The sequence below is a fragment of the Arvicola amphibius genome, chromosome 1 (genome assembly GCF_903992535.2).
Source record: "Arvicola amphibius chromosome 1, mArvAmp1.2, whole genome shotgun sequence".
Lineage (NCBI taxonomy): Eukaryota > Metazoa > Chordata > Mammalia > Rodentia > Cricetidae > Arvicola > Arvicola amphibius.
Genome location: NC_052047.1, coordinates 124,123,736 through 124,148,640, shown reverse-complemented (window position 1 = coordinate 124,148,640; position 24,905 = coordinate 124,123,736). Strand labels below are relative to the sequence as shown.

Below are 24,905 nucleotides of genomic sequence, written 5' to 3'. Positions count from 1 at the left end.
TCTGATCTCAGACCCTGGGGGAATCTGCATTTACTAATCCCAGACTCGAGTGTGCAGACTGCGCAGCTTCTTTGCATATCCTTGAGTCTAAGAGCTCTTGTGGCTGCTGCTTTTAAAAGCAAAACCAGCCTTTATGCCTCGGTACGTGTTTACTCTGGCCAGACTTAATTGTTCCTTGTCCTAGCTTCATGGTGGTCCCTAGAGATGGGGTTCTTCAGGTTCTCGCTTAATATGAGGAATTGAGGTTCAGAAAGGATAAAGAATCCACCCCTTGTGTGGGCTCCACTGCGTTCTGGGTGCACTGCGATGGTAACACTGGGGCAATGTTCACAAAGACATTTTCATTGGGTACCAGAACCGTACCTCGTTAACAGAAGCTGGAGGAGGGGAGCTAGTAGGGGATGTTTTGTTTACCTGGGTCATAGCTGGTATACAGTGTTTGTGTGGACAATGGAGGAGGCCATATTCCAGACAGGAAACTGCAAAAACTCAGGACGAGAATGTAGAACATTCTGGGAGTGAGCAGGCCTGTTGGCTGGGAGTGCAGAGCTTAAAGAGCAAGGAATACAGAAAAGATACCCCAGGCTAATTTGCTAATGGGAGTAAGAAGAGCTTGGATGGCTTTGTATGCTGTAGAAGGAACTGTATTATCTTAAAAAAATATTTTTATTACATTTTGTGTATTGGGGTGGGGCATGCTGTTCCTGGATTATGGAGGTCAGAGAACTGAGGAGGGGGAGCGGTTTATCTTTTGTGGGTCCTAGGACTTGAACTCAGGTCAGAAGACTTGGTTGCAGGAATCTTTATCTTCAGAGTTGTTGCAGGTCCAGAATTTTATATTTTAACGGATGGGGGAAGCTGTTGGAGAGAATCTGATCCAGTTGGCCCAATAAAGGCCCCACATGCGGTCCTACAGGATGAATTGGTTGAGGGTGGTGGTGGTGCAATTGGGCTGATTGACAGTGGGGATCAAGAGTATAGGGATCAGCTGGGCCTACCAGAAGGGTTTAATGTAAACACAGATGCATGTGCATTGCTTTGATTAAAAAAAGCTTGGAGCCGCACCATAGTGGCGCAAGTCTTTAATCCCAGCACTTTCAAGGCAGAAGCCAGTGGATCTCTGTAAGTTCGAGGCCAGCCTGGTCTATAAAGTGAGTTCCAGGACAGCCAGCAGTACATAGGCCCTCTCTAGGAAAAAGAAATAAAACAAAATAAAGAACAAAAGACTCCAAAAAAAAATAAATAAACAAAACCCAGAAAGGATTAGCCAACAGCATAGACAGCCTTCCTGTAGGGTACACAGATGGACTCAGGAGATGAAGAATGGGAAGGATCCCTGGTTTCAGGAGTCAGAAGTAATTATGGATGCCCTACCGTGAGGAGGAGGGATTATGTCTTGTGAAGTTTGGTTTGCAAGGTAGTCAGGAAGAGGCTCTGTGAACCTTCAGTGGGCTCCGAGGAGAGTAAGAGGAGACATGGTTTGGAGCCAGGCTGTTCTCTCCCTCCCTCCCTCCCTCCCTCCCTCCCTCCCTCCCTCTCTCTCTCTCTCTCTCTCTCTCTCTCTCTCTCTCTCTCTCTCTCTCTCTCTCTCTCTCTCTCTCTCTCTCTGTGTGTGTGTGTGTGTGTGTGTGTGTGTATACAGAGCTGGAGCTTGGACAGCCTCCATATTTCCCAAGCAGACAAGACCAGTAGCCTGAAGGCACAGAAGCAAACCTGGAAAGCTGGGCTGGAGAGAGCCCCCAGAATGAGGGGTGTGGCCCATAGCTGCTTCAAAATGGAGACTGGAGGGAGGGGAACTTTGAGTCTGGTAAAAGGTTATCGAGAGAGCATTGAGTAACATGGTGGGAACAGGTTTGTGAAGTGGTGGGGAACAGCAGGCTTAGATGCGAGTTGGAGGAAATCATGTACGCCAGCTGCTAGTGGATATTTCAGGAAGCCTGTCTAAGGGCTCGGCTCTCCAGCGCCAGCCAGGTAGAAGCGACAATATTCCTAGACCCTCTGCTATTTCTGAGAGGGCGAGAATCAACTTTTTTATGAGGAATTCCTTGAGTTTCTTCAAAAGTTGGCAACTACTTTAAGAGAAACGTGTTGGAGGGCAGCAGGATAATCTGGAGGGTGGGTGTGCAAATGTTTTTATGGTGCTTAGCTGTGAAAGGAAGGGGAGGGGAGGAGACATCCAGTGGGAATTTGAGAATAATGGAGAGGGCCCGTGAGCCCCTCTTTCTGTGGTGTTCCTTTTGGTAGCTCCCCTTGTCTTCTAGGGCTGTGTTTGGCCCCTGTGGAGGGGCTTTAAGGTGTTGGAGCCGTTGGGAACCTGAATGGAAAGAGTGGGGCCAGGGTGTGGCAGTAGAGAGGAAGAACAGCTTGTCTTGGGGAGGTCTGGGGAAGGAGATAAAGGTGGTTGCACATGCAAACTAGTCACTCGTGCGCCAGACCTCGTCACAGCTGCAGGCTTGAGGAAGGTGCGGAAGTTCAGAAGTCCGAGGAGAAAACCAAAACGTGAAGGTGCACAGCTGGCCTGCACGGTGTTGGAGATGGGCTGTTAACTTCTGTTACTGACATCTTGCGCCCCAATTCCGAGCGTGTGGTAGACCGTCCTGTGCAGTACTGAACATTTAAGTTCATCTTGACCTCCACTAGATGGCAATTACACACCTGACCTTGCCAGTCTGGACACCCCAAGGTGTCTCCAGACATGTCCAGTTTTTCAGCATGGGGAGGGTTGGATCAGGGGCTGCCTGTCTGCCCACCTCCATTTCCCCTCTCAGTTGGGATGTTGAGTGCTCGTCAGAAACTTGTACAGCAGGGGCTGGGGACGGGGCTAGTGCTTAGTACACAGGTGTCACTACCTGAGCGGAGATCCCTGGGAACCACATAAAAAGTCAGGCATGATGGCACACGTCTCTGCATGTAGCCATAGAGGGCAGAGCCAGGCAGATCTCAGGGCCTTGCTGCCCAGGGAGGCTAGGCAAACCAGAGAGCTCCAGTTTCAAAGAGAGACCTTATCTCAGAAAATAAAGAGTAAATATAGAAAGGCTATGGAGAAGACGCCACGGCACTAACCTCTGTCTTCCACAAGTATTTATAGAGGAGAGAGAGAGAGCATATATGCGTGGAGAAGGTGCTGCGGTCTAACACAGGAGTGCTGAGGATGGACGGCTGGTGGAATAATGTAGACAAGAGCTGGGGGAGGGCGAGGTATGGTCAGGACAGGTGTTGCGGAGGAAGCCCCACCTGTCTTGACAAGAGGGAAAAGAAAAACATTGGTGGATCTTCCCTTTATCTTCTCCTTACGGTTGCTGGAGTATCAAAAATGTTAGTAAATTTTCATGGTTTGTTTTCTTTTCTTTCTGAGACAGGTTCTCACTGTGTAGTCCTGGCTGTCCAGGAACTGGATCTGTAGCCCAGGCTGGCCTCAAACCCAGAGATCTGCTTGCCTCTGCCTCCCGAGTTGGGGATTAAAAACCACTACCTGGCTTCACATTTTTATAAAGTTCTTAAATAGTGCCTTAATATAGTGTATAAAGTACCCAATAAACTGGGTTATGGAAAGAAAGGCAGGCTTCAAATAGGTGTGGCCCCAACCCCAAAGCTCCATGCTGTCCCTGAGATTTTGTTTCTTTTCTTGGATTTGTTCATTTCTCTGCTCCCTGCTATACTCAGGACAGGAATGAGTCAGGAGTCATTTCACCATGATTTTCAAATGTTATGGTTCTGTTTGTGGGTCTTTTGGCTTGGCTTGCATCTATCTTGGAATCTGGGTGACCAAGAAGATGAACTTGGGAGAGGATGGAGAGGAGACCCTGCTGAACTTCAGACTGGAGAAGGGATAGTTCACCAAAGGAACACGAAGCAGCTGCTTCTGAAACTATGCTCTAAAAAAAATATTAAAAAGCCAGCGGTGGTGGTGCACGTCTTTAATCCCAGCACTCAGGAGGCAGGGGCAGGTGGATCTCTATGAGTTTGAGGCCAGCCTGGTCTACAGAGTGAGTTCCAGGACAGCCAGGGTTGTAACACAGAGAAACTCTGTCTCAAAAAACAAAACAAAACATTCTTTTTTATTATATTTATTTATTTTATCTAGATACACAGGTCCACTTTAGTTTCCTCTCCCCACCATGCAGGACCTGGGGATGGAACTCAGGTAATCAGGGTTGGTGTCAAGGGCCTTTATACATCGAACCATCTCTCCTGCCCAGGGATTTTCTTTTGTTTTTTATTTTGTTTTGCTTTTTATTTTTTTTCCAACAGGGTCTTGCTGTGTAGCCTGGGCTGGACTGATATTTAACTCAAGGTGGTCTTGAACTTATGGAAGTCCTCCTGTCTCAGCCTCCTGAGAGCTGGAGTTGCTGATTATCACACCATGCTAGCTAGTTCATTATTCCATATAATTGCATGTATGTATAGCATTACCCCTAATGGAAAGCTCTGAGAGCTTCTATGAGCTCAGTGTAATCCAGTTAGCGGGCTCCTACTGGGGTCTCAACTGTTGCCCGTACTGTGCTGTTTTTCAGGACACATGGTCATCTCAGTCTCTGACTGTGGATTCTAACTCTGGTCTTGTAAAAATGAAGTGTAAAGTGGACCCCCTGTTCTTACTTCCGCCTGGACTTGCTCCCAAGCGACCGCCTGTCTTCCTTCCTGCTCTACTTTAATTCCACCCCTGGGGCTCTGGATTGCAGTCTTCTGAGTCCTGAGCTGAGCGGCTCTCCTAGCCTGGAGTCCAGATTACAGCATTCCTGCCGGACCTGGCAGGTTTCCCTGTAGGCTGAATCGAATGATTGATGATTGATGGTTTGTAGGGCCCAGGTCTGTTGCCCTGAGGAAGAAGTCCTTAGGCAGTGGGCACTGCTGGGAGGTTTAGTTGGGTTCCTTGAGGTGGCAGCTTCTAGCCTCCAGGCTCCTCTTTCAGGCACACTCTGCTAGTCATGACCCTGGTGATGGGTTGGCAGCTGGCTGCGATCATTTGGCGTCTCAGATGGTCATTCTAGGAGCCATTTTACTCACAGCTAGGATCTCTACTGCTAATACCTTTGACCCAGAGCTGAGCAGGAACAGGCTTGGAGCAAATCTTAGGAACACTTCTTATTAGGCAAATATATGACAACAGTGTTATTGCTTGGTCTTTCCAAGGACAGCCTCAGTAAGGAGCCTGGACGTTCCTTCTCAGGGCCCTGAGGACTGTGACAGTCACACAACAAAGAAGGGGTCCTGTCATGGTTTTGCTGTTCCCTTCTATCCCCCTTCTGTCTTTGGTTTAGGTTTGTGTCAGACAGATCCCAGCAGCTGTGTTGCCTGTTAGGCCCAGTTGCTGGGTCCTCTGGGGGACATTTTCTCTGTGGCTGCCCAAGCCCTCCGAAATAGCTTGGGCAGTCAGGGATTAGGTGTTCAGAGGCATTTCAGAACTGAAATAGCCATTCTCTGGCGGCAGCTATGGCCCAGCCAGCTATCCTAGCCCCGCACAGCAGACACGTTCATTCCTTCTTTAAGTGATTATCTGTGGCAGCCATGTTCTGGTGCTAGACCAGGTAACGGTGAGAAATCCCCTCATTCCTGCCTGGAGGGAGTTGAGCTTTTCCCAATTCCGGCCCTGCCTTTGTCAGGGATCCAAGCCATCCCGCGAGGACTTGGAGCCAGGGTGACCTGGGACCTAACTTTTGTTTGTGTGGTTTTCTCGCTCTGTGCCTGGAACTTAAGTCTCCTCAGCAGTAAAGGGTGAGGTGATAACATCAGCGCCAGCCCTTCTGAGTACTTTGTCATGGTGTCCTGCTTAACAGGCAGCTAGAGAAAAAATGAAGGTGACAGCCATGGCTTTGGGGCCGTAGTAACCCTTCCTTAAGTGGATCCTCGCCCCAAATCTAGCAGATGAAGAAGAAACATCTTATGCCAGTGGAGCCTTTGGGAGCTTGCTAATTCCTTTACCACAGCGGACCCTGTCTGTGCTGGGTTCTTCCTCTAGGAACCCTGCAGAAGGGAATGAACAAGGCTGGATTCTGCACGCTGGGCTCTGCTGCTCCTTTCCTTTGTCTCCAGGTCTAAATTCCTTTGAGGTGTCAACCTGACTTTGTGTTCTGAAGCTGAAGCTTACTTGGTGAATCATTTTCAGGTGATTCAGGCACTAAGTCTGAGAATCACTGCTAAAAAATTTGCATAAAGATCTACAGATGGTCCTTAGAATAAGCAACTTGGTTTTTTTTTCAGATTTATTTTCTTTTTAATTTTGTGTATATGTGTTTGTACACATTAGTCCAGGTGTTCGAGGAAGTCAAAAGAGGGTGCCTGACCCCTGGAGCTGGACTTTCAGGCAGTTCTGAGTGGCCCAGCGTGGGTGGGTACCGGGAACTGAATCAGGGTCTTCTGAGTTCGCTACATGCTCTTAACCACTGAGCTATCACTCCAGCCCCAAGGTTTACAATTAAAACAGTTGTTACATTTTTTGTTTATTTTTAAATTATGTGTCAGTGTGCTATTGTGTAGGTACCCCAGGAAGCCAGAAGATGGTATTGGATCCCTGTGAAACTGGAATTTCAGATTAGTTATGAGCCACCCAACATGGATGCTGGGAACTGAACTCAGGTCCTCGGCAAGAGTAGTACACACCCTTAAACACCGACCTGTCTCTCCAGCCACATGTTACTTATTTTGTTATGTTCAGGTTTGTGCTGAAGTCAATTATCTCTTCACTGTGTGGGCCTCAGGGCTCAAACTGAGGTTGTCAGGCTTGGCAGCAGTTGCCTGGCCACCTGAGCCATCTCACCAATTTTCAACAGACTTTGGAGGGTAAGGTTTATTGGGGTAATCTTTTGTTTTGTTTTTTGAGATAGGGTTTCTCTGTGCAACACTGGTTGTCCTGGAACTCGCTCTGCAGAGCAGGCTGGCCTCGAATTTACAGAGATCTGCCTGCCTCTGCTTCCTGAGTGCTGGGGTTAAAGGTGTGAGCCACTACTGCCTGACTTATTGGGGTAATCTTTATGGGAAGTTACTTCATGCTTAGTCAAGGAACATCTGTATTTTGTACCTCTTTGGAAAGCGTTGTGCTAAGCACTATAGGAGAAATGTGGCATCTGGCTTCAAGGGTTTTAATCCCTGTAGGTACAATAAGGCATATGTATGATTTTTATAGGAAAAGGCAGAGACTACTTAGAATTAAATAATAATTATTATTTCCTCTGTGCTGGCACTTTAGACACACTTTCCCTAAATCATATGACAATTGAAAATACTATATTCCTAGCTGGGCACGGTAGCAAGCTCATCTTTAATCCCAGCACTTGGGAGGCAGAGGCAGGCAGATCTCAGCGTTCAAGGCCAACCTTGGTCTACAGAGCTAGTTCCTGGGCAGCTGCTTCTACGCAGAGAAACTCTGTTTTCAAAAAATCAAAAACAAAGTTATATTCCTTATTTTATGATTGAAAGAGAGTAAGAGAGTTCGAGGACATTAATTGATGCTTGTGATTATTTAGGGTAGAGCATCAAGTTGTGATTGGAGAGAAATGGGTTAAAATACCAGTCTGCGCCTGCTGTTGGGAAGTTGAGACCCTGGAGTTGGGGACCAGCCTAGTCAAAATAGTGAAACCCTGTGGAAAAAAAAAAGTTTTGGGGAGAGAGGCATCATCTCTTATTTGTGGTGGGAGTTGAAGATTAAGGAATTTAAAATTTTTTCTTATTTATCTTTTTACTTTCGTGATACTGGAGTGCTACGCCCACGGCTGTCACGCCTGTGTAGCAGATAAATGCCGCTAAGGTGGAAGGACGCTGAAGGGTTGGGGTCTGCGCTCCCAGGAGCTGAGCCCCAGGCAGTCAGCCTCAGTCATGATTCCGGATCAGCAAACTCGCCTTCGCTGGCCCTGACACGGCTTTCTGGTCTTTGTTTCTGTATTCTGTGTAGTTCTTTTATCTTGCCAGCAGATCAAGATGTTTTAAGACATTACCAATAATAATCAAACTACTGAGGACATATTGGACTCTGACTCGCTCTCTGGGGAAACTTATGGATGTCCTAGAACAGAAAGAGCTCATGATAGGAGAAGACGAGTAAATTATGAAGTAAAATCGTGACATATCAGGCCTCTTCTTTCCCACAGGGCCTTGGAGTGGAATCGTGACATTTCAGGCCTTTTCATTCTCACGGGGCCTTGAAGTTTTAACCGTGAGACATAACTCAAAGTTAGTTGAAACACTGAGTGCTAATCTTAGAGACTCAAGGTCCAAAAAGCACCATAGAGTGCCCCCCTTTGTCTGAAGCTTAAGTTCCCAAGGACAAGATTTCTTTTTCCAAGGATGTTTTGTGTCTAACACCTGCCCCTGATAATGTGACTAAGAGAAGTTCTCATACTGTGCCAACTGATGACACATGACCTTCTGATTTGTTCTTTGTTTGAATACTATATAATGAAAACATGAATTCAGTAAAATTGCAGCAGCATATTCAATCTTATTGAGTGGGTCTGTCTGTCATTTCCTCGCCAATTCCTGATTTCTCCTAGCCTTCACCCCTGTTCTCCTGTGGTCAGTGGTCTCCAAGAGAGACGGTCCGTGGCACTGGAGCTTCATATATCCTCGGCAAGTGCTATATACCCGAGTTCCACTCCAGCTCCCAAGGCAGCCATTAGGAAAGGGTAGTGTTTGCATTGTGATCTGATTGCTGTAAGATAAGGCCCTGTGTTTGTGTGTGTGTGTGTGTGTGTGTGTGTGTGTATGTTGGGGTAGGGGAGCTTTGTGTTTAGGATACAGTCCTTTGATTCTCACATGACCTCCCCAGGACATGGATGTGACTGCAGTGAGAAGCAGTTTAGGCTGACTTAGGTTAAGGATGGAGTCCTGGATGATCAGGATGGAGGAGACGTGGTCCCGGAGTGGCATGGGGAGGGGAGTTTGTTCTAGCAGAAGGGATTCTGGTAAGTCTTTAAAATTTTTCTAAATTATATTTTAGGGTGTGTGTGTGTGTGTGTGCGTGTTTCACAACAGTGCAAAAGTGAAAGTCAGAACAACTTTTTGGAATCAGTTCTTTCCTTCCGCCATGTGGGGTCAACTCAAGTCACTGAGCTTGGTGACAGGCGCCTTTAGCCATGGACCCATCTCATTGGTCTCCCGGGGATTCTTAAAGAGAGGGTAGGTGTCCGAGAGGAGGAAAAGACCGCTGGGGGAGAGCAATCATAACATCAAACTTCACCCCCGAGAATAGATCTTCTCAGCCAGGATAAGGGTGGACAACCCAGAGCCTCAAGGATGTTGTAGGAAAAGCTACAGACTTCCTTGTGGCAGGCTATGGCCTCTCTGTTATGGGCTAAGAAGCTCCCAGGCACCATCTCAGCCAGGATGGGGGCCGCTGACACTGGCGCGAAGGAGACACACACAGACCAACTTTAGCCCTAGAGATAGCCGCTCGTTTACTAATTACTTTTCTCATTCATGTATCCAGCATAGCTTCAGAAAGGGCATGGCATTTTTGGCAGGTACTGCCTGCGGTGAACAACACAGACATCCATTGGCCCTGCCCCTCTCAGCTACCTGCCCACTGGTCTGACTCTAGAGCTGTGATGTCACAGCCTCTGCAGAAGGTACAGATTTTTGTTATGCTTTCTTTAACTTGATTGTTGATTCCTTGACAGACAAAGCCACAGACCCAAGCACGGTGGAGCAGGATTGGTCAGCTATCCAGAAATTCTGTGAGCAGGTGAACACCGACCCCAATGGGTAAGTTCCTGCAGAGATGCTCTCAACTTTGGGAGGCTGAGGCAGAGCTCAAACCCTTGGCTCTGGGGCCTGCAGCTGGGGATGCTTCCATTCTTTTTTTCTTCCACAATCTAATAATTGGTATTTATTTTTAAAAACTAATTTGTTTTGCGGCTGTTGCTTTTTTGTTTGGTTTGGGTTTTTTATTTTTTATTTATTTATTTTTTTTGAGACAGGGTCTCTCTATGAATTCCTAGCTGCCCTAGAGTGCCATATGTAGACCATGCTGGCCTTGAACTCACAGAGCTGTGCCTGTCTCTGCCTCCTGAATGCTAGGATTAAAGGTGCACCGTACCGTGACTGGTTACTTTTTTAACTAAGATTCTTTTAAAATTGTGTTATGTTATAAAACACACATTGGTTTAGGTTTCCCAGTGTTGGGAAATAATACTGATGAATTAGTTATGATTAAAAAATTTAAGAAAGCTGGGCAGTGGTGGTACATGCCTTTATTTAGTCCCAGCACTCAAGAGGCAGAAATAGGCAAATCTCTGTGCATTCAAGACAAGCCTGGTCTACAAAGAGAGTTCCAGGACAGCCAGGGTTGTTACACAGAGAAACCCCATCTCAAAACAAAACAAACAAAAAAATTAAGAAAGATTTATTTAAATGTATGTGTGTTTTGCCTGAATGTATGTAAATGAAGCACATGCATACCTGGGGCCCAGGTCAGATTCTCTGGACTGGAGTTGTAGAGATGGTTGTGAGCGGCCATGTGGGTGCCGGGAACTGAACCCAGGCCCTCTGCATGCACACCAAGCGCTTTTAACTGCTGAGCCATCTCCTAGCATCTTTTTTATTATGATTTGAAAACCCCGTTTTATGTAGGAGAAGGAATGGCAAAGCTTTATTTTTTATTTGCAGTGATGAGCATTGGACTCGGGGCCTTCTGCATGCTAGGCAGACACTCTACCACTGAATCACAGTCTCTCTTCGAGATTCGTTGAAGTTATCCCCTGCAGAGGAACTGGGAAGTAGTAGTTTACGCAGATGTCGACCTGCATAGGGCCGCATGGTTAGCTGACCAGAGTTTGCGTAGGGCTCGCCCTACTCCTGTTATAGTGTTCACTGAGTAGCTGTCACGGGATGGATGGGGGTCTTCATTGCTCTGACCTCTGACTGCCTGGCCAGCTGTTCTGGGGTGGCCAAGCAGATGCTGACTCCAGTATTATACACGTAGCTAGGGTGGGAGAGCCAGTATCTTACAAGTTCGTGCCTAAACCCTGCCAGGGGGACCCTGTTCTGAAAGGGGGGCCGCTTGAAGTGAGTGGGTGCCGCTAGGTTGCTCAGGTGGTCCACCCCACCCAGAGTCCAGGTCTGTTTTGATTTTTCTTCAGGCCGACACATGCGCCCTGGCTGCTGGCCCACAAGATCCAATCTCCACAAGAGAAGGAAGCCCTCTATGCCCTGACGGTGAGTTGGCTGGCCACTCAGCCCACACATTCCTGTCCCAACTCTAGAAAAAGCACTGAGGTCACCAGACTGGTTCTCCTTTCCAATCGTTTGACAACAGGCTAGGGGAATTCCCAGATGTTTACTAAGACAACACTGAAGCCCACTTTGGGAAAAGGAAAGAGGGGTTCACTTTCATTTGCCTCCCCAGCTTGGCTCAGGGCTAGCAACCAACAGAGTGAACATAGATAAAGTTGGTGTGTGCTGTCCTGTGTCTGTATGGGGCAGCTGCTGTGCAGGCTTCGCTCATGGTTGCTGTGCCAAGTTTGGGCAGTGTTATTGGAATTTTCATGTTCCCAAAAGAAACCACAAGTCCAGATTTTAATATGAATTCTCTGAATATGTAGATATTGATGGAAACACTTAAAAAAAAGAGGGTTTACCTTTATGTGCATGAGTGTTTTGCCTACATATAAGCATGTGCACTATATCCATGCCTAGGTGCCCATGGAGGCACAAGATCATACATGTTCCCCTGGACCTGAAGTTGTAAACCCTCGTGTGGGTGCTGGGAATTGAACCTGGCTCCTCAGCAAGAGGAACAGGTCTTAACCACTGAGCCATCTCTCCAGCCTTCCCCCCTTTAAATGAAGTATTTTTTTCTAGAATTGAAAATACAGAGCTGCTATCTGTAAAAGAAACTCAGACTGGCTGTGTAATTCCAGCACTTGGGAGGTTACAGCAGAAGAATCCCAGCTAGAGAGCAGCCTGGAGGAAAATTGTGGCAGTACAGACCTGTAATTCCAGCATTCTGGAGACAGGGAAAGGGAGACTAGTCTGGGCTAGATAGAGAGTTCTAGGTAACCCAGGGCTGTGACCTGAGGCTTTGTCTCAAATACAAACAGAGACTCATTTGTTATTAAATCATTGTGGGTGGGGCATGGTGGTTTATGCCTTTAATCCCAGCCTTTGGGGGACAGAGGCAGGCAGATCTTTGAGTTTAAGGCTAACTTGGTCTACATGTCAAGTTTCAGAACAGTTAGGGATACGTAATAGAGAGACCTGTCTCCAAAAAGAAATGAAAGAAAAAGCAAAAACTAGTCTGGCCTCAGGAATACAGTCCCAGTTTGCCATTGGTTGCCAAGGGTAAGTGGAGCAAGCAGTTCTTAAGACACTGAGCCAGGTTTCTACCGCTGAGGAGGGGAGACCCTAGGCCAGTTTCACTTGCCCACATAGTCATCTTAACACCCCGCTGAGCTTCTTCTGCACACCGACATGGCTCTTCTAGGCAGAGGACGTTGTTTTAGGACAGAATCTCATGTGTAGTAGCCCCTCCTGGCTAGAGATTCGCCTGCTTCGGCTGGGATTAAAGGTGTGTGTCACCACAAGTGACTACTGTTTGGTTTTGGCTTTTTAAAAATACTTATTTTATGTGTATTGGTATTTTGTCTGCATGCATGCATGTTTGTACATCACATGTGTCACACGTGTGCCTGGTGCCTGGGGAGGCCAGAAGAGGGTGTCAGATCTCCTAGAACTGAAGTTACAGACCGTATACAGCACCTTGTAGGTGCTGGGAATTGAGCTAGGAATTGAACTCAGGTCCTTTGGAAGAGCAGCTAGTGTTCGTTTTTCTTTTTTTCTTTTTTAAAAAAGATTTATTTGTTTTATTTTGTGCAAATGTATATTTTGCCTGCATGCACAGATATGTGCACCACGTGCATGCCTGGGGCCATGGGTCCCCTGGAACTGGGATTACAAGCAGTTGTGAGCTGCCATGTGGGTGCTGGGAATTGAGCCTGGGTTCTCCAAAGAAGCAGCCAGTGCTCTTAACTGCTGAGCAATCTCTCCAGCCTACAACTAAGTGTTCTTAACTTCTGTGCCTTCTCTCCAGCCCCATCATTATCCCCTCCCCCCATAGAGTTTCTCTGTGTAGTTCCTGGCTGTCCTGGGACTTGCTCTATAGACCAGGCTGTTTGTTGTTTTTTTGGTACAGGAACTCATGTAGCCCAAACTGACTTTGAACTCAGCCATGTAGCTAAGGATGAATTTCAAAACTGTACCCTCCGCCTATTTCCCCAGCGCTGGGGTTACAGGTGTGCACACCCAGCTGTGCTGCTGGCGCTGGGACTGAGAGCTTCAGACGTGTCAGCAAAGGCTGCCAGCTGAACCACAGCCTCAGCCCAGTGTAGTTTTCTAGATCAGAAGATGTTTGCCTTCTCCTAAAGGCCATGGGTGTTGAGAAAGGCTTGAGGGAAAGTTAGCTCTGGTTCTACCCATCAGCAGCTGAGGTTTGTTAGCCTTGGGTTGAGTCTGTAATGCTTCGAGGCAAGCCTCCAGTGCTGACTTTCCCTTCTGGGGACCCTGTCTGCAGGTTCTGGAGATATGCATGAACCACTGCGGGGAGAAGTTCCACAACGAGGTGGCCAAGTTCCGCTTCCTGAATGAGTTGATCAAAGTATTGTCCCCAAAGGTGAGTGCCTGAGCTTGGCATGCTCACTATGTTGTCCCTGTACCCCACCTTTAGTCTTTGTCACCCCGCAGATGAGAGACAGGCCTGTTCTTCCATAGGACCTGCCTGTGTTTCGGGAGCAGAGGCTATTCGTGCTAAAGCTGTCTCCTAGCCAACATCTGGAAGGGCAGTCAGATTCATAGCTGACCTCTGTCCCTCCAGAGGTAGCATTTCTCATTTTCCTTGAAAATGGCATCACCTAGCCAGGCAGTGGTGATGCATGCCTTTAATTCCAGCACTCAGGAGACAGGCAGGTGGATCTCTTTGAGTTCGAGGCTAGCCTGGTATGCATTGTGAGTTCCAGGACAGTCAGGGCTACACAGAGAAACCCTGTCTTGAAAAACCAAAAACAGGCCAACCAACCAACCAAACAAAAACACAGACAGACAAAACCCCCAAAATGGCGTCACCCATTTGTGAGCTGTGTGGCCTACAGGAGGTGAGAGACTAGCATGAGGCCCAGGTCTCCTGGTAGAGATCTGTACTTGCAAGCATCTCTTTGGGGGGGAAATGCTGGCCAGTTAATTTGAGTCCCTTCCAGCTCTCTAACTCTCCTGTTTACTTTAGTACCTAGGGGCCTGGGCCACAGAGAAGGTTAAAGGAAGAGTTATTGAAATCCTCTTTAGCTGGACGGTCTGGTTTCCAGAAGACATCAAGATCCGAGATGCCTATCAGATGCTGAAGAAGCAAGGTTTGACCTCAGTGTTCATGTCACCTGTCTTCACCGTAGTGCTTTGTTTCTGGGTACAGGGTCTCCACAGCCTCGGCTGGTCTGAAGCTCACTGTGTATGAAGGAGACCTTACTCCTCCTCCTCCTGCCTTCTCCTGTCATGTGTTGCCACTGTGTCTGTTTTGTTTGTTTTTCAAGACAGGGTTTCTCTCTTTAATGGCCCTAGCTGTCCTAGAACTAGCTCTGTAGACCAGGCTGCCCTCGAACTCACGGAGATCTGCCTGCCTCTGCCTCCTGAGTGCTGGGGTTAAAGGCATGCGTCCCCCACTGCCCGACTTCTTTTGTTTTTTTAATACAGTACTGGGGATTAAATCCAGGGCTTCATGCATAGGAGGCCAGCACTGTGCTACCTAAGATTCCCTTTATTGCTCAGGTTGGAGCTGGCAGCGTGGCTCAGCAGGTAAAGGTACTTGCAATCTCTGAAGCACACATGGCCCAGGAGAGAACCGATTTTCCCAAGTTGTTTTCTGACTTTTGCACTCTCCTCCCAATAAATAAATTAAAAAGTAAATGTAAAAAGATCAAGCATACATAGCTCAGGCTGGCCTTTAACTCCTGATTCTCCTGCCTCAGCTTCCCAGGACTGGGATGATGCATGGTAGCCGAGCTGTGTTTACTGGTCTGCCTCCCATTGCTCCTCCTCAGCACCGTCTTTCCTTAGATCTTGGGTTAAGTGGTTGTTGGCTGTTGTTGGCCCAAGATCCCAACTTGTAGCTTTAAGAACAGTTGTTAAATTGCAAGTTATTGAGTGTCTTTGGATTGTTGTTGTTATGGGAATTATATCTTTGCATGCTCTGTCTGGTTCTGGGATTTCTTTCATGTCAGGCTCTCTGGAAGAAGGCTGAGCTCATCACTTACTGTTTTCCCCTGCTGCATGCACTCAGCCTTTTGGGAGCTGCGTCAGAGGTCTTGCAGTCATCTCTGAGCCCTGGGGAGTCATGAAACTGCAAATTACCAAAGAGTCCATGCCTTAGGACCAGGGTCTGGCCTGATTTTGTGCAGTTCTTGAATTCCTGAGGTGATATAAAGCCTTAATCAGACCCTGTGTATGTGCTGTGTTGTGGTTTTGTTTCTATCTGAAGAAGTGTTTTATTTTAGCTGGGTATTTTTATTTAGGTGTTAACTTTGCATAAGCTAGGCAAGCTCCCTACCAGTAAGCTATGTCTGGGAGTTTGTTGAGGACTGGTAATGTTTAGTGAAATTGTTACTGGGGAGCAGGGTCCCTTTTACGAGTTCTTAGTCTTATAGATAAAATAGACTCAAAAGGAAACCGAAGACGTTTTAATGGAGTTTGAGAGAAAAAGACGAACGGGTTGTGACCAAGCTATGAATCTCGGCATCTGTAGCGGGGAGGAGGGACATGAAGAAAGGAAGACAGAAAGCTGTGTATTCTGAGTTATAAATTGAGGAAGCAGCAGGCAGGCGCTGCAGCCGTGGAGAGGAGTGAGGGCCTTAGGATGATGACTGAAAGGTGGCTTACTGGGTAACTGCTTGTGTACAAGCATGAGGATGTGAGTTTGAATCCCCGGTGCCCAGGTACAAAATGGGTATGATGCGTGCATAGTCCTGCGGAGAGGAGCGATAGAAGAATTGCTGGCTGCCAGAGTACTCAATTTTGTACAGACCCTATCTGAAGAGAACAAGGGCCAATTGTGATGGCACACTCTAATAGGATTTGCTGAAGGAGGTAGAGACAGGAGAATCAGAAGGTCAAGGCCAGAATATGCTATACATTTTCTTTTTTTTAAATATTTATTTATTTATTATGTATACAATATTCTGTCTGTGTACATGCCTGCAGGCCAGAAGAGGGCACCAGACCCCTTTACAGATGGTTGTGAGCCACCATGTGGTTGCTGGGAATTGAACTCAGGACCTTTGGAAGAGCAGGCAATGCTCTTAACCTCTGAGCCATCTCTCCAGCCCCTATGCTATACATTTTCAAAAGGGCTGGAGAGATGGCTCAGTGGTTAAGAGCACTGGCTGCTCTTTGGAGGACCCTGGTTCAATTCCCAGTACCTACATGGCAGCTCATAACTTTGTAACTCCAGTTCCAGAGGATCCATTGCAGTTCCAGAGGATCCAATGCCCTCACATAGACATACATGCGTGCAGAACACTGGTGCACATAAAGTAAAAATAGACCTTTAAAAAAATTAAAAACAGAATATGCTGAAACAGTTGATCACAATATATAATATTTCCCTTTGATTTTTGAGAGTGTACACAAGACTTTTAAAGTTAAAACTCAGGCAGGGCAGTGGCCGCGCATGCCTTTAATCCTTGCACTCAGAGGCAGAGGTAGGCACATCTCTGAGAATTCAAGGTCAACCTGGTCTACAGAATGAGTTCCAAGACAGCCAGGGCTACACAGAGAAACCTTGTTTTGAAAAACAAAACAAAACAAAACGAAAAGTTAGAATTCAGGGCTGTGAAGATAGCTTAGTGGATAAAGAACTTGCTCTGCAAGTCTAAGGACCAGAGTTCAGATCTCCAAAACTCACATAGATGAAGTCGGAAAGGCATGATGACTACCTGGAAACCCAGCACTCAGGACAAAGTGACAGGAATTCCTAGGCAAGCAGTCTAGCTAGACTAGCCGTGTTGAGTGAGCTGACATCAGCGTCAGGCTTCTGCACAATGCACACACACGTGAACATACACTACACAAACACAAAATAAATAAAAACCAAACAAGTTAGAACTTAGGAAAGTATGCAAGCTTAGCAATGAGGATCTGCATGGAGGATGATTCTCTGGGGTATTTCAGGACAAAGCTCATGAAGAGAATTGCATTCTTCCCATTGTTTTAACATGCCATCAGGTGTATCATGCTTCTTGAAATTATAACTTTTTTGAGAGGTAGTTTCCTATCCAGGTGATGACAGATTAATGACAAATTAATCCATTTGGATTAATTTTTTATTTTATTTTATGTACATTGGTATTTTGCCAATGGGTGTTAGGTTCCCTGAAACTGGAGTTACAGACAGTTGTGAGCTGCCATGTGGGTGCTAGGAGTTGAACCTGGGTCCTCTGGGAGAGCAGTCATTACTCTTAACCAGTGAGCCGTCCTAGTCCAGGATTAACGCTTAAAGGAGGGAACAACAGAATGTCTTTGTGATCTAACAATGTTTTGGGCAGTTTCAAATGTCAAAACTCCACCAGGGCCATTAGTGCGACTCAGATTCTATTCTTTTGACCAAAATTTATGTGGTGGATTAAAAGAATTAAAGGAAAGCAGATATATAAAATAGCCTTGTTTACCCGGAGGAAATAGCTTCCTTTTTAACAGACTCCAGCAAAGCCTTGCTATCTCTACCTCCCTCGCTTTCACACGGCATTTCACATTCTAAGGAGGGTCACAGTGGCAGTTTGGTTTGGTTGTTCTTCCTCCAAATTAAGGTGTTGGGCTGGTGAGATGGGTCAGTGGGTAAGTGCACTTGTTGCCAAGGTTGATGGCCTGAGTTCAACTCCTGAACTGACTCCCACAAGTTGTCTTCTGGTCTCCACATGTGTGCTGTGGATTGCATGTATCCCTGCCATAATAAAGGTTATTTAGGAGAAAAAAAAAGCCTGGGTAGTGGTGGCGCATGCCTTTTATCCCAACACTGGGGGGGCAGAGGCAGGTGGATCTCTGCATGTGAGGGGAGCCTGGTCTACAGATGAGTTCCAGGACAGCCAGAGAAAGCGTGTCTCAGAAACAAAACAAAACAAAACAAAACAATAACAACAGAGTGTCACCAGGAAAATGGGAGATGGACCAAAGCTTGATGGGCAGGGCCCATCTTCAGGGACCTCCAGTGCTGCTCATGCCTAACTTGCTGCTTAATAGGGTGTGGAGTTGTTAGGAATCAGGGACTTGTAGTTCTATACCCCAATGTCAGCATCTTAACTCATGAATTTCACATTTTAGGAATAATAAAGCAAGATCCTAAACTACCGATGGATAAAATCTTACCCCCACCTTCTCCCTGGCCAAAGAGCTCCATCTTTGATGCTGATGAGGAAAAGTCAAAGGTAAAAATCCCCTCCCTGACCCTGGACTTTTGTGGAGCCTGACCGTCCTCTGAGAGTGTGTCAGACAGAATAATGGCTTCCGTGCTTTCAGACATGAGGTAGCAGGAAGTCTGGATAGTCCTGTGGGTGGGCCACATATTAAATGTCACGCTATGTGCCATCTTTCATCTGTATAAGGATTCCTGTTGGGGTGGGAGAGTCTGGGGCTGATGGCTCTGGTTCAGTAACGTGTGGAATTGGGGGTGGGGAGGAATAGCAGATAGGAAAGGGGTACATGTTGGCATGGATCCTTTTTGGTTCCCATAAGCCTGACCCAACCCGTTGTCCATTCCCTGGAAACTTTTGGTTTAGTAGGTCCTCATACATCAGATGGAAGGCAGGTGGTTAATGCTATGATGGTTTAAAAGAAAATGGCCCCACAGAGAGTGGCACTATTAGGAAGTGTGGCCTTGTTGGAGGAGACGTGTCACTGTGGGAGGGCTTTGAGGTCTCATGTATGCCCAGTGAGATGGATGGCTTCCTATGTATGTGAGATGTAGAGCTCTCAGCTACCTCTCCAGCACCGTGTCTGCTTGAGTGCTGCCATGTCCCACTGTGATGGTAATGGACTAAACCTCTGAAGATGTAAGCCGGCCCCAATTAAGTGTTTTCCTGATAAGAGTTGCCGTGGTTACGGTGTGTCTTCACAGCAGTAGAAACCCAAAATAAGACAGAGGTTAAGCCAAGAACTAGAGAGGTTCTAGGACTCAGGGGAGTCCTTTGCATGAGCATAGCACTCATCTTAGTTAAGTTTTCTTTAAATGTTATTATTTTATGTATATGAATGTTTTACCTGCATGTATGTCTGTGCACCATGTATATTCTTGGTGCCCACAAAGGCATAGAAGACTGGGACTGGAATTACAGATGGATTCTAGCTACCATGTGGCTGCTCAGAATCCAAGCTGAATCTTCTGCAAGATCAATAGTGCTCTTAACTGCTGAGACAACTCTCCAGCTCGACATTGTCAGTCCATGCCTTTTGGTTAGCAGGGTTTGGAGGCTCTATGCATGTGTTCCCTCTCAGTTATACCTTTCATAGTGTTTTGAGACAGGGTCTCATTCTGTAGCTCTGGCTGTTTTGGAATTCACTACGTTGACCAGAATGGCTTTGAACTCACAGAGATCTGCCTGTCTTTTTCTTCCCTGCTGCTGGGATTAAAGACATGTGCCACTAATCCTGGGTGTTACTTTTTTTTTTTTTTTAAGATTTTTATTTTGTGTGTAAATGCTTTAACCACTGAGCCATCTCTCCAGCTCCCTTGCCCACTTTCTTTTTTTTTTTTTTAAATTGGAAATAGGATCTCTGTAGTCTAAACTGTCTTTGAATTCTTGATCTCCACAAGTCCTGGCTTTTTTCTTTTCTTGAGACAAGATCTCATATAGCTGGGGCTGACCTTGGGATTCTGATCCTGTACCTTGTATTCTGAGTTGCTGGTTACAAGTGTGCTGCTCTGCCCAACTTCCTTTCTTTGGCTCCTAAGTGCTGTTCTAGTTGGTGTTGGCTGAGTGGGCAGGGTGGACTGCATTCATCTGTGGTTCCTCCCCTGCTGGTGCCTTGTGTTGCAGAGTGTGGGAGAAGCTAGGGAGAGATGGCAGTACAGCTACCAAAAGAGATGGAACCTTCTTCCTGTAGGCGGACATGTTAGTTATGCTTCTCTTTGCTGTGACTAAGTACCCAGAAGAAACATCTTAAGGAAGAGGGTGGTTTTTGGCTCATGGTTTGGAGTTGCAGTCCATTCCAGAGGGGAAGGCATGGCAGCAGGGGTGTGAGGCAGTTGGTCACTCAGGAAATGGAGAGAGAAACGCTGGTTCCCATATGGAATTCTCCTTTTTCCCTTTGTATTCTGCCTGGGACTCTAGCCCTTGGCCTGGTACTACCTACATTCAGGTGGGTCTCCTCTCCTCCTCAGTTAAACTTCTCAGCTAACATCATCAAAGACTCGCCTGAGGCATGTTTCCTAGGTGGCTTCCAATACAGTAAAGCTGGCAGAGATTAGCCATCTGTGGGATAGTTTTATGTCAACTTTATACACGCTAAAGTCATCTGAGGTGGAGGAAGAAAATGCCTCCATAAGATTGGGCTGTTTGTGAACTTATAGAGCATTTTCTTAATTGGTGATTGATGGGAGAGGGTCCAGCCCACTGTGGGTGGTACCATCCCTGGACTGGTGGTTCTGGGTCCTATAAAAAAGCATTGAACAAGCCAGTAAGCTGCATCCTCCATGGCCTCTGCATCAGCTCCTGCCTCCAGGTCCCTACCCTGTTTAAGTTCCTGTCCTGACTGCGTTTGATGATGAATTGTGATGTTGAAGCATAAGCTGAGTAAACCCTTTGCTCCCCATGTTTCTTCGGCCATGGTGTCTTATCACAGCAATAGGAACCCTAACTAGGACACCATCACCCTGTCCAGCTTACACTGAGGGACTCTGGGTGCCAGTTGTCTTGCTCAGTGTGGAATTAAGTGGGGAAACAAGACTTTGGTGGAAGTCTATCCCAGCTTCAGGCGTGTGACCCGGGTCACCCTCAGTACTCCTAACATTTATTTATTTATATTTTTTCTCATGCTGCTGGGCTATGGAACCCAGAACTGTGTGTATGGTAGACAAGTGCTGTATAACTAAGGTGCACTCCTAGCCCCACTCTGGTCTTTTGAATTGATAATTCTTTGTTCTGAAGCCTTCTTGTACTCCAAAGGATCCCTCAATGTCCCTGGCTTCTAGCCACTATGTGCAAGTAATACTGTCTTTCAGTTGTGGCTATTGAAAATGTCTCTCTTCTCTTCCTTCCCTTCCCCCATTCCCACAAGCCAGGGCTTTACTATTTGCCTTTTGTTCTATAAGTAGAACGATACTGTCGACTCCCTTAGTTTGGTTTTAACTTTTTAGTTTTAGCATACAAAGTGATGGGTAGTCTGTTGCACGGTTGCACCACAATGTGTGCATGCCATTGGCCAATGACTATTTGGGTGATTTCAGACCATGATGATAACAAATATTATCCCCAGATGTCCTCTAGGGGCTATAATCCTCCCATCTTCCACACAGTGAGAAACCCAGTAGTCTTTCTTGACAGTCCCAGTATCCACAAGTATGGCTTGGTAGGATAATGCATACTGTGTGTGGGCCATAGTACTGCTAATTCTTCTATTGCTGTGCTCCTGCTTGGCTGGGAGAATCATAGCTTCACCTGCTCTTGTTTGTTCTTCAGCTTCTGACAAGACTTCTCAAGAGCAACCACCCTGAGGATCTTCAGGCTGCAAACCGACTGATCAAGAACTTGGTCAAGGAGGTAAGCATTCTTGCAGTTGGCTCTATAGAAGACTGGGCTGATGGGTCATGTCTGTGAATATGTGTAAGGATGTGAGGAAAAGCTGGCTTGGAGAAGAGATGTTCTCCTTGTCCTGAATGGGACCAGCAGGATGGTGACTAGCATCGTGACCCTTTGCCGAGTTTCCCAGCTTCTTTTGTCCATGGCACAAAGCGTTTGGGAATTTCTGTCCTTGTGACAAATGTTGGTGTTGACGGAGTTAGGTTCAGCAGTCTTTCTCCAGAACTGAGAATGCATGGACTGTGGAACAGAACCCAGTCCCCAGACTGGGTGTCATCTGCAGGAATTCTATGCAGCAGCCCCCACTCACTTAGTGTCCATGACTTCCTGAAGTCCTAGCATGCAGTGCCTTTCCCTTTCTGGTGTTTAGGAGTTACCCAGGTGACTTCTCTTCCTTCTGTCCTTTTTGTTTCCCTCAAAGGAACAAGAAAAATCTGAGAAGGTTTCCAAGCGAGTCAGTGCGGTGGAGGAAGTGCGGAGCCACGTGAAGGTGCTGCGAGAGATGCTGAGCATGTACCGCAGGCCAGGCCAGGCCCTGCCTGACCAGGAGGCCCTGCAGGTAGTCACTAGCTGTGATCTAAGGCTGTGGCTGTTGTTACAAGCACGATGAATTCATTCCTATGGCTGCTGTCATGGTCAAGAGAGTGAAATCTCCTCTGTCCTTTGTCATCCCTCTCTTCCATTCCTCCCTTCCCCCATCCCCACTGGCCACTGATTTGTTATTTACCTTTTATTCTGTAAGTCGAATGGCCCTGTCTACCCCCTTAGTTTTAACTAATGTTTTAGTTTAGCATACAGAGTGCCAGGTAGTCTTTAGCGTAGATACACCACAGTCTGTATGTGTGCCATCACTTGATGAATATTTGGGTGTTTGCAGACCATAACGATTACAAATTAACCTGCTATGTAAACAGTGTACATAATCCTACATGAACCTACATTTTTCCTGAGATGTCTAGGTGTGGGATTGCCAAGTAAATGAATAGTTAACTTTTTACAAAGCTGTCGGAGTATATTCATAAGTGTTTGCCCTATATTACAGTTCTTACAGCAGTAGATAACTCCAGTTCCTTCTTATCTCTCGTTTCCTCTCCAGTTCCTTCTTATCTTACTTCCTCTCAGAGCAGTATTTCTTTTTGATAACACCCTTAAGATAATTAACACATCATAATGGTAATTACTACCGGTATCTGATTTTAGACCACTCATCTCCCCTACTGAAAATCCTGTGTGTGTATTAATCAAGTTTTAGTGTCTGTCTGTCTAATTTTTGGAACAGGCTTTCTCTATGTAATTTTGGAGCCTGTCCTGGAACTCACTTTTTAGTCTAGTCTGGTCTCGAACTCACAGAAATCCACCTGCCTTCCTCCCAAGTGCTGAGATTAAAGGTGTGTGCCAACACTGTCTAGTACAAATTCAGAGATTTTTTTTTAAGGATTTATTGTGTGTCCCTGTCATGTGCGTGGGTGCCTGTCATGTGTGTGGGTGCCCACGGAGGCCCGGAGAGGGTGGTGGGTTCCTTGGTGCTGCAGTTACAGTGTTTGTGAGCTGCCTGATGTGGGTTTAAAGTAGCTGCACCGGTGTACAGCCTCCTCAGCAACTCACAAGGATTCTAGGTCTGTACATGCTACCAGCATTCGCTGTCACCCGTCTTCTTTGTTGGCAGCTCTCCATCTCCTTGAGACTTTCTGTGTTTCACATTCTTTCATGTGCTTTCCACGTGTGTTGCTTTTGCAGAGAGAGTCTGCTCAATTCTTTGCCCTTTCCCTAACTGACTTGTCTTAAATTACAAAGATGCTTTTATATTTGTTTTGTTTTTGAGATAGACCAGCTGGCTTGGAACTTAGTGTGTAAACCGGGCTGGCCTCATGCTCACCTCCCCCTACCTCCTGAGTGCTGGTATTAAGGTGCAAGCCGCCACACTTGGGCTTAGAACAGTGGTTCTCAGCCTTTCTATTGCTGTGACCCTTTAACACAGTTCTTCGTGCTATGGTGACCTCCAACTATAACATTATTTTCGTTGCTACCTCATAATTATAATTTTGCTACTGTTATGGATTGTAAACATCTGATATGCATGATGGTCTTAGAAGACCCCTGTGAAAAGGTCATTCGACCCCCTAAAAGGTCATGACCCACAGGTGGAGAAACCCTGCCTTAATGATTTCTTTGTATATGTCCAGACCTAAGTTCCTTCAGTCTAGGCTGTCTTTCCCCTGGCTTCACAACTTCTTTTGAGGCACAAGATTTGTGTGCTTGTGAACGTGTGTTTTTGTGTGTGCACATACACATGTGCGCATGTTTGTGGGGATCAGGGGTCAGCCTTCGGTGTCATTCCTCATTGCCATCTGCCTTGTTTTTTGAGACAGGGTGACCTGGAGCTGAGCAGGTACTCCCAGTTGACTAGCCAGATGCTCTGGAGGTCCTCCTGTCTCTACCTCTCCTAGACTAAGATATAGACAAGGGCCACCACACCTGCCTTTTCCTTTTTTACATGGATTCCGGGGACCAATCTCAGGTCTTTTTTTTTTTTTTTTTTTAAATCTATTTATTATCTTTACAGTATTCTCGGTATTCTGTCTGCATGTATGCCTGCAGGCCAGAAGAGGGCAGCACCTGATCTCATTACAGATGGTTGTGAGCCACAGGGTTGCTGGGAACTGAACTCAGGACCTGTGGAAGGGCAGTCAGTGCGCTTAACCACTGTGCCATCTCTCCAGCCCCCCCAATCTCAGGTCTTGTGAGACACTTTATTGCCTGGACTATTTTCCAGTTGTGAGGGATAAACATTTTGTGGGTTTTGTTGTTTGGTTTGCTTGCTTTCTAGTGTCAGTGAAGTCCAGTGTGTCTCTTGTCCTGTAGATGACACCACCAGCTAGCTCTTAAGCCCAAGCCTAGGACAGAGACACAGGCAGCAGGCAGAGAGGAGAGCAGGGTGGGGCTTGTGGAGAGAGGAAACCGAGGGAGAGGATGTGAAGCTGCTGAGCTGTCCAGAGCTCACTCCTTTCTCTAGTGAGAAGAAAATGGCTTTGGGGGACCCTGTGGAGAACATTAGGCAAGTGTTGTAAAGGGATTGCGCCATCAGAACCGTTGGGACGGGAAATTCTCTACAGCGTGTTGGTGACAAAGCAGGGAGGTTCTTCCATG

General features: G+C 46.6%; 1 protein-coding gene across 1 annotated transcript in view; it reads left to right on the top strand.

Annotated features, from left to right (window-relative positions):
* Positions 1 to 24,905, top strand: part of Gga2 (golgi associated, gamma adaptin ear containing, ARF binding protein 2) — a 36,049-nt gene that overhangs the window by 415 nt on the left and 10,729 nt on the right. Inside the window, exons 2-8 of the mRNA XM_038331401.1 lie at positions 9,612 to 9,696; positions 11,073 to 11,148; positions 13,502 to 13,600; positions 14,207 to 14,330; positions 18,286 to 18,389; positions 21,639 to 21,719; positions 22,180 to 22,317. Coding sequence (XP_038187329.1) covers positions 9,612 to 9,696; positions 11,073 to 11,148; positions 13,502 to 13,600; positions 14,207 to 14,330; positions 18,286 to 18,389; positions 21,639 to 21,719; positions 22,180 to 22,317 — 707 coding nt within the window. The remainder of the gene's footprint in view (positions 1 to 9,611; positions 9,697 to 11,072; positions 11,149 to 13,501; positions 13,601 to 14,206; positions 14,331 to 18,285; positions 18,390 to 21,638; positions 21,720 to 22,179; positions 22,318 to 24,905) is intronic.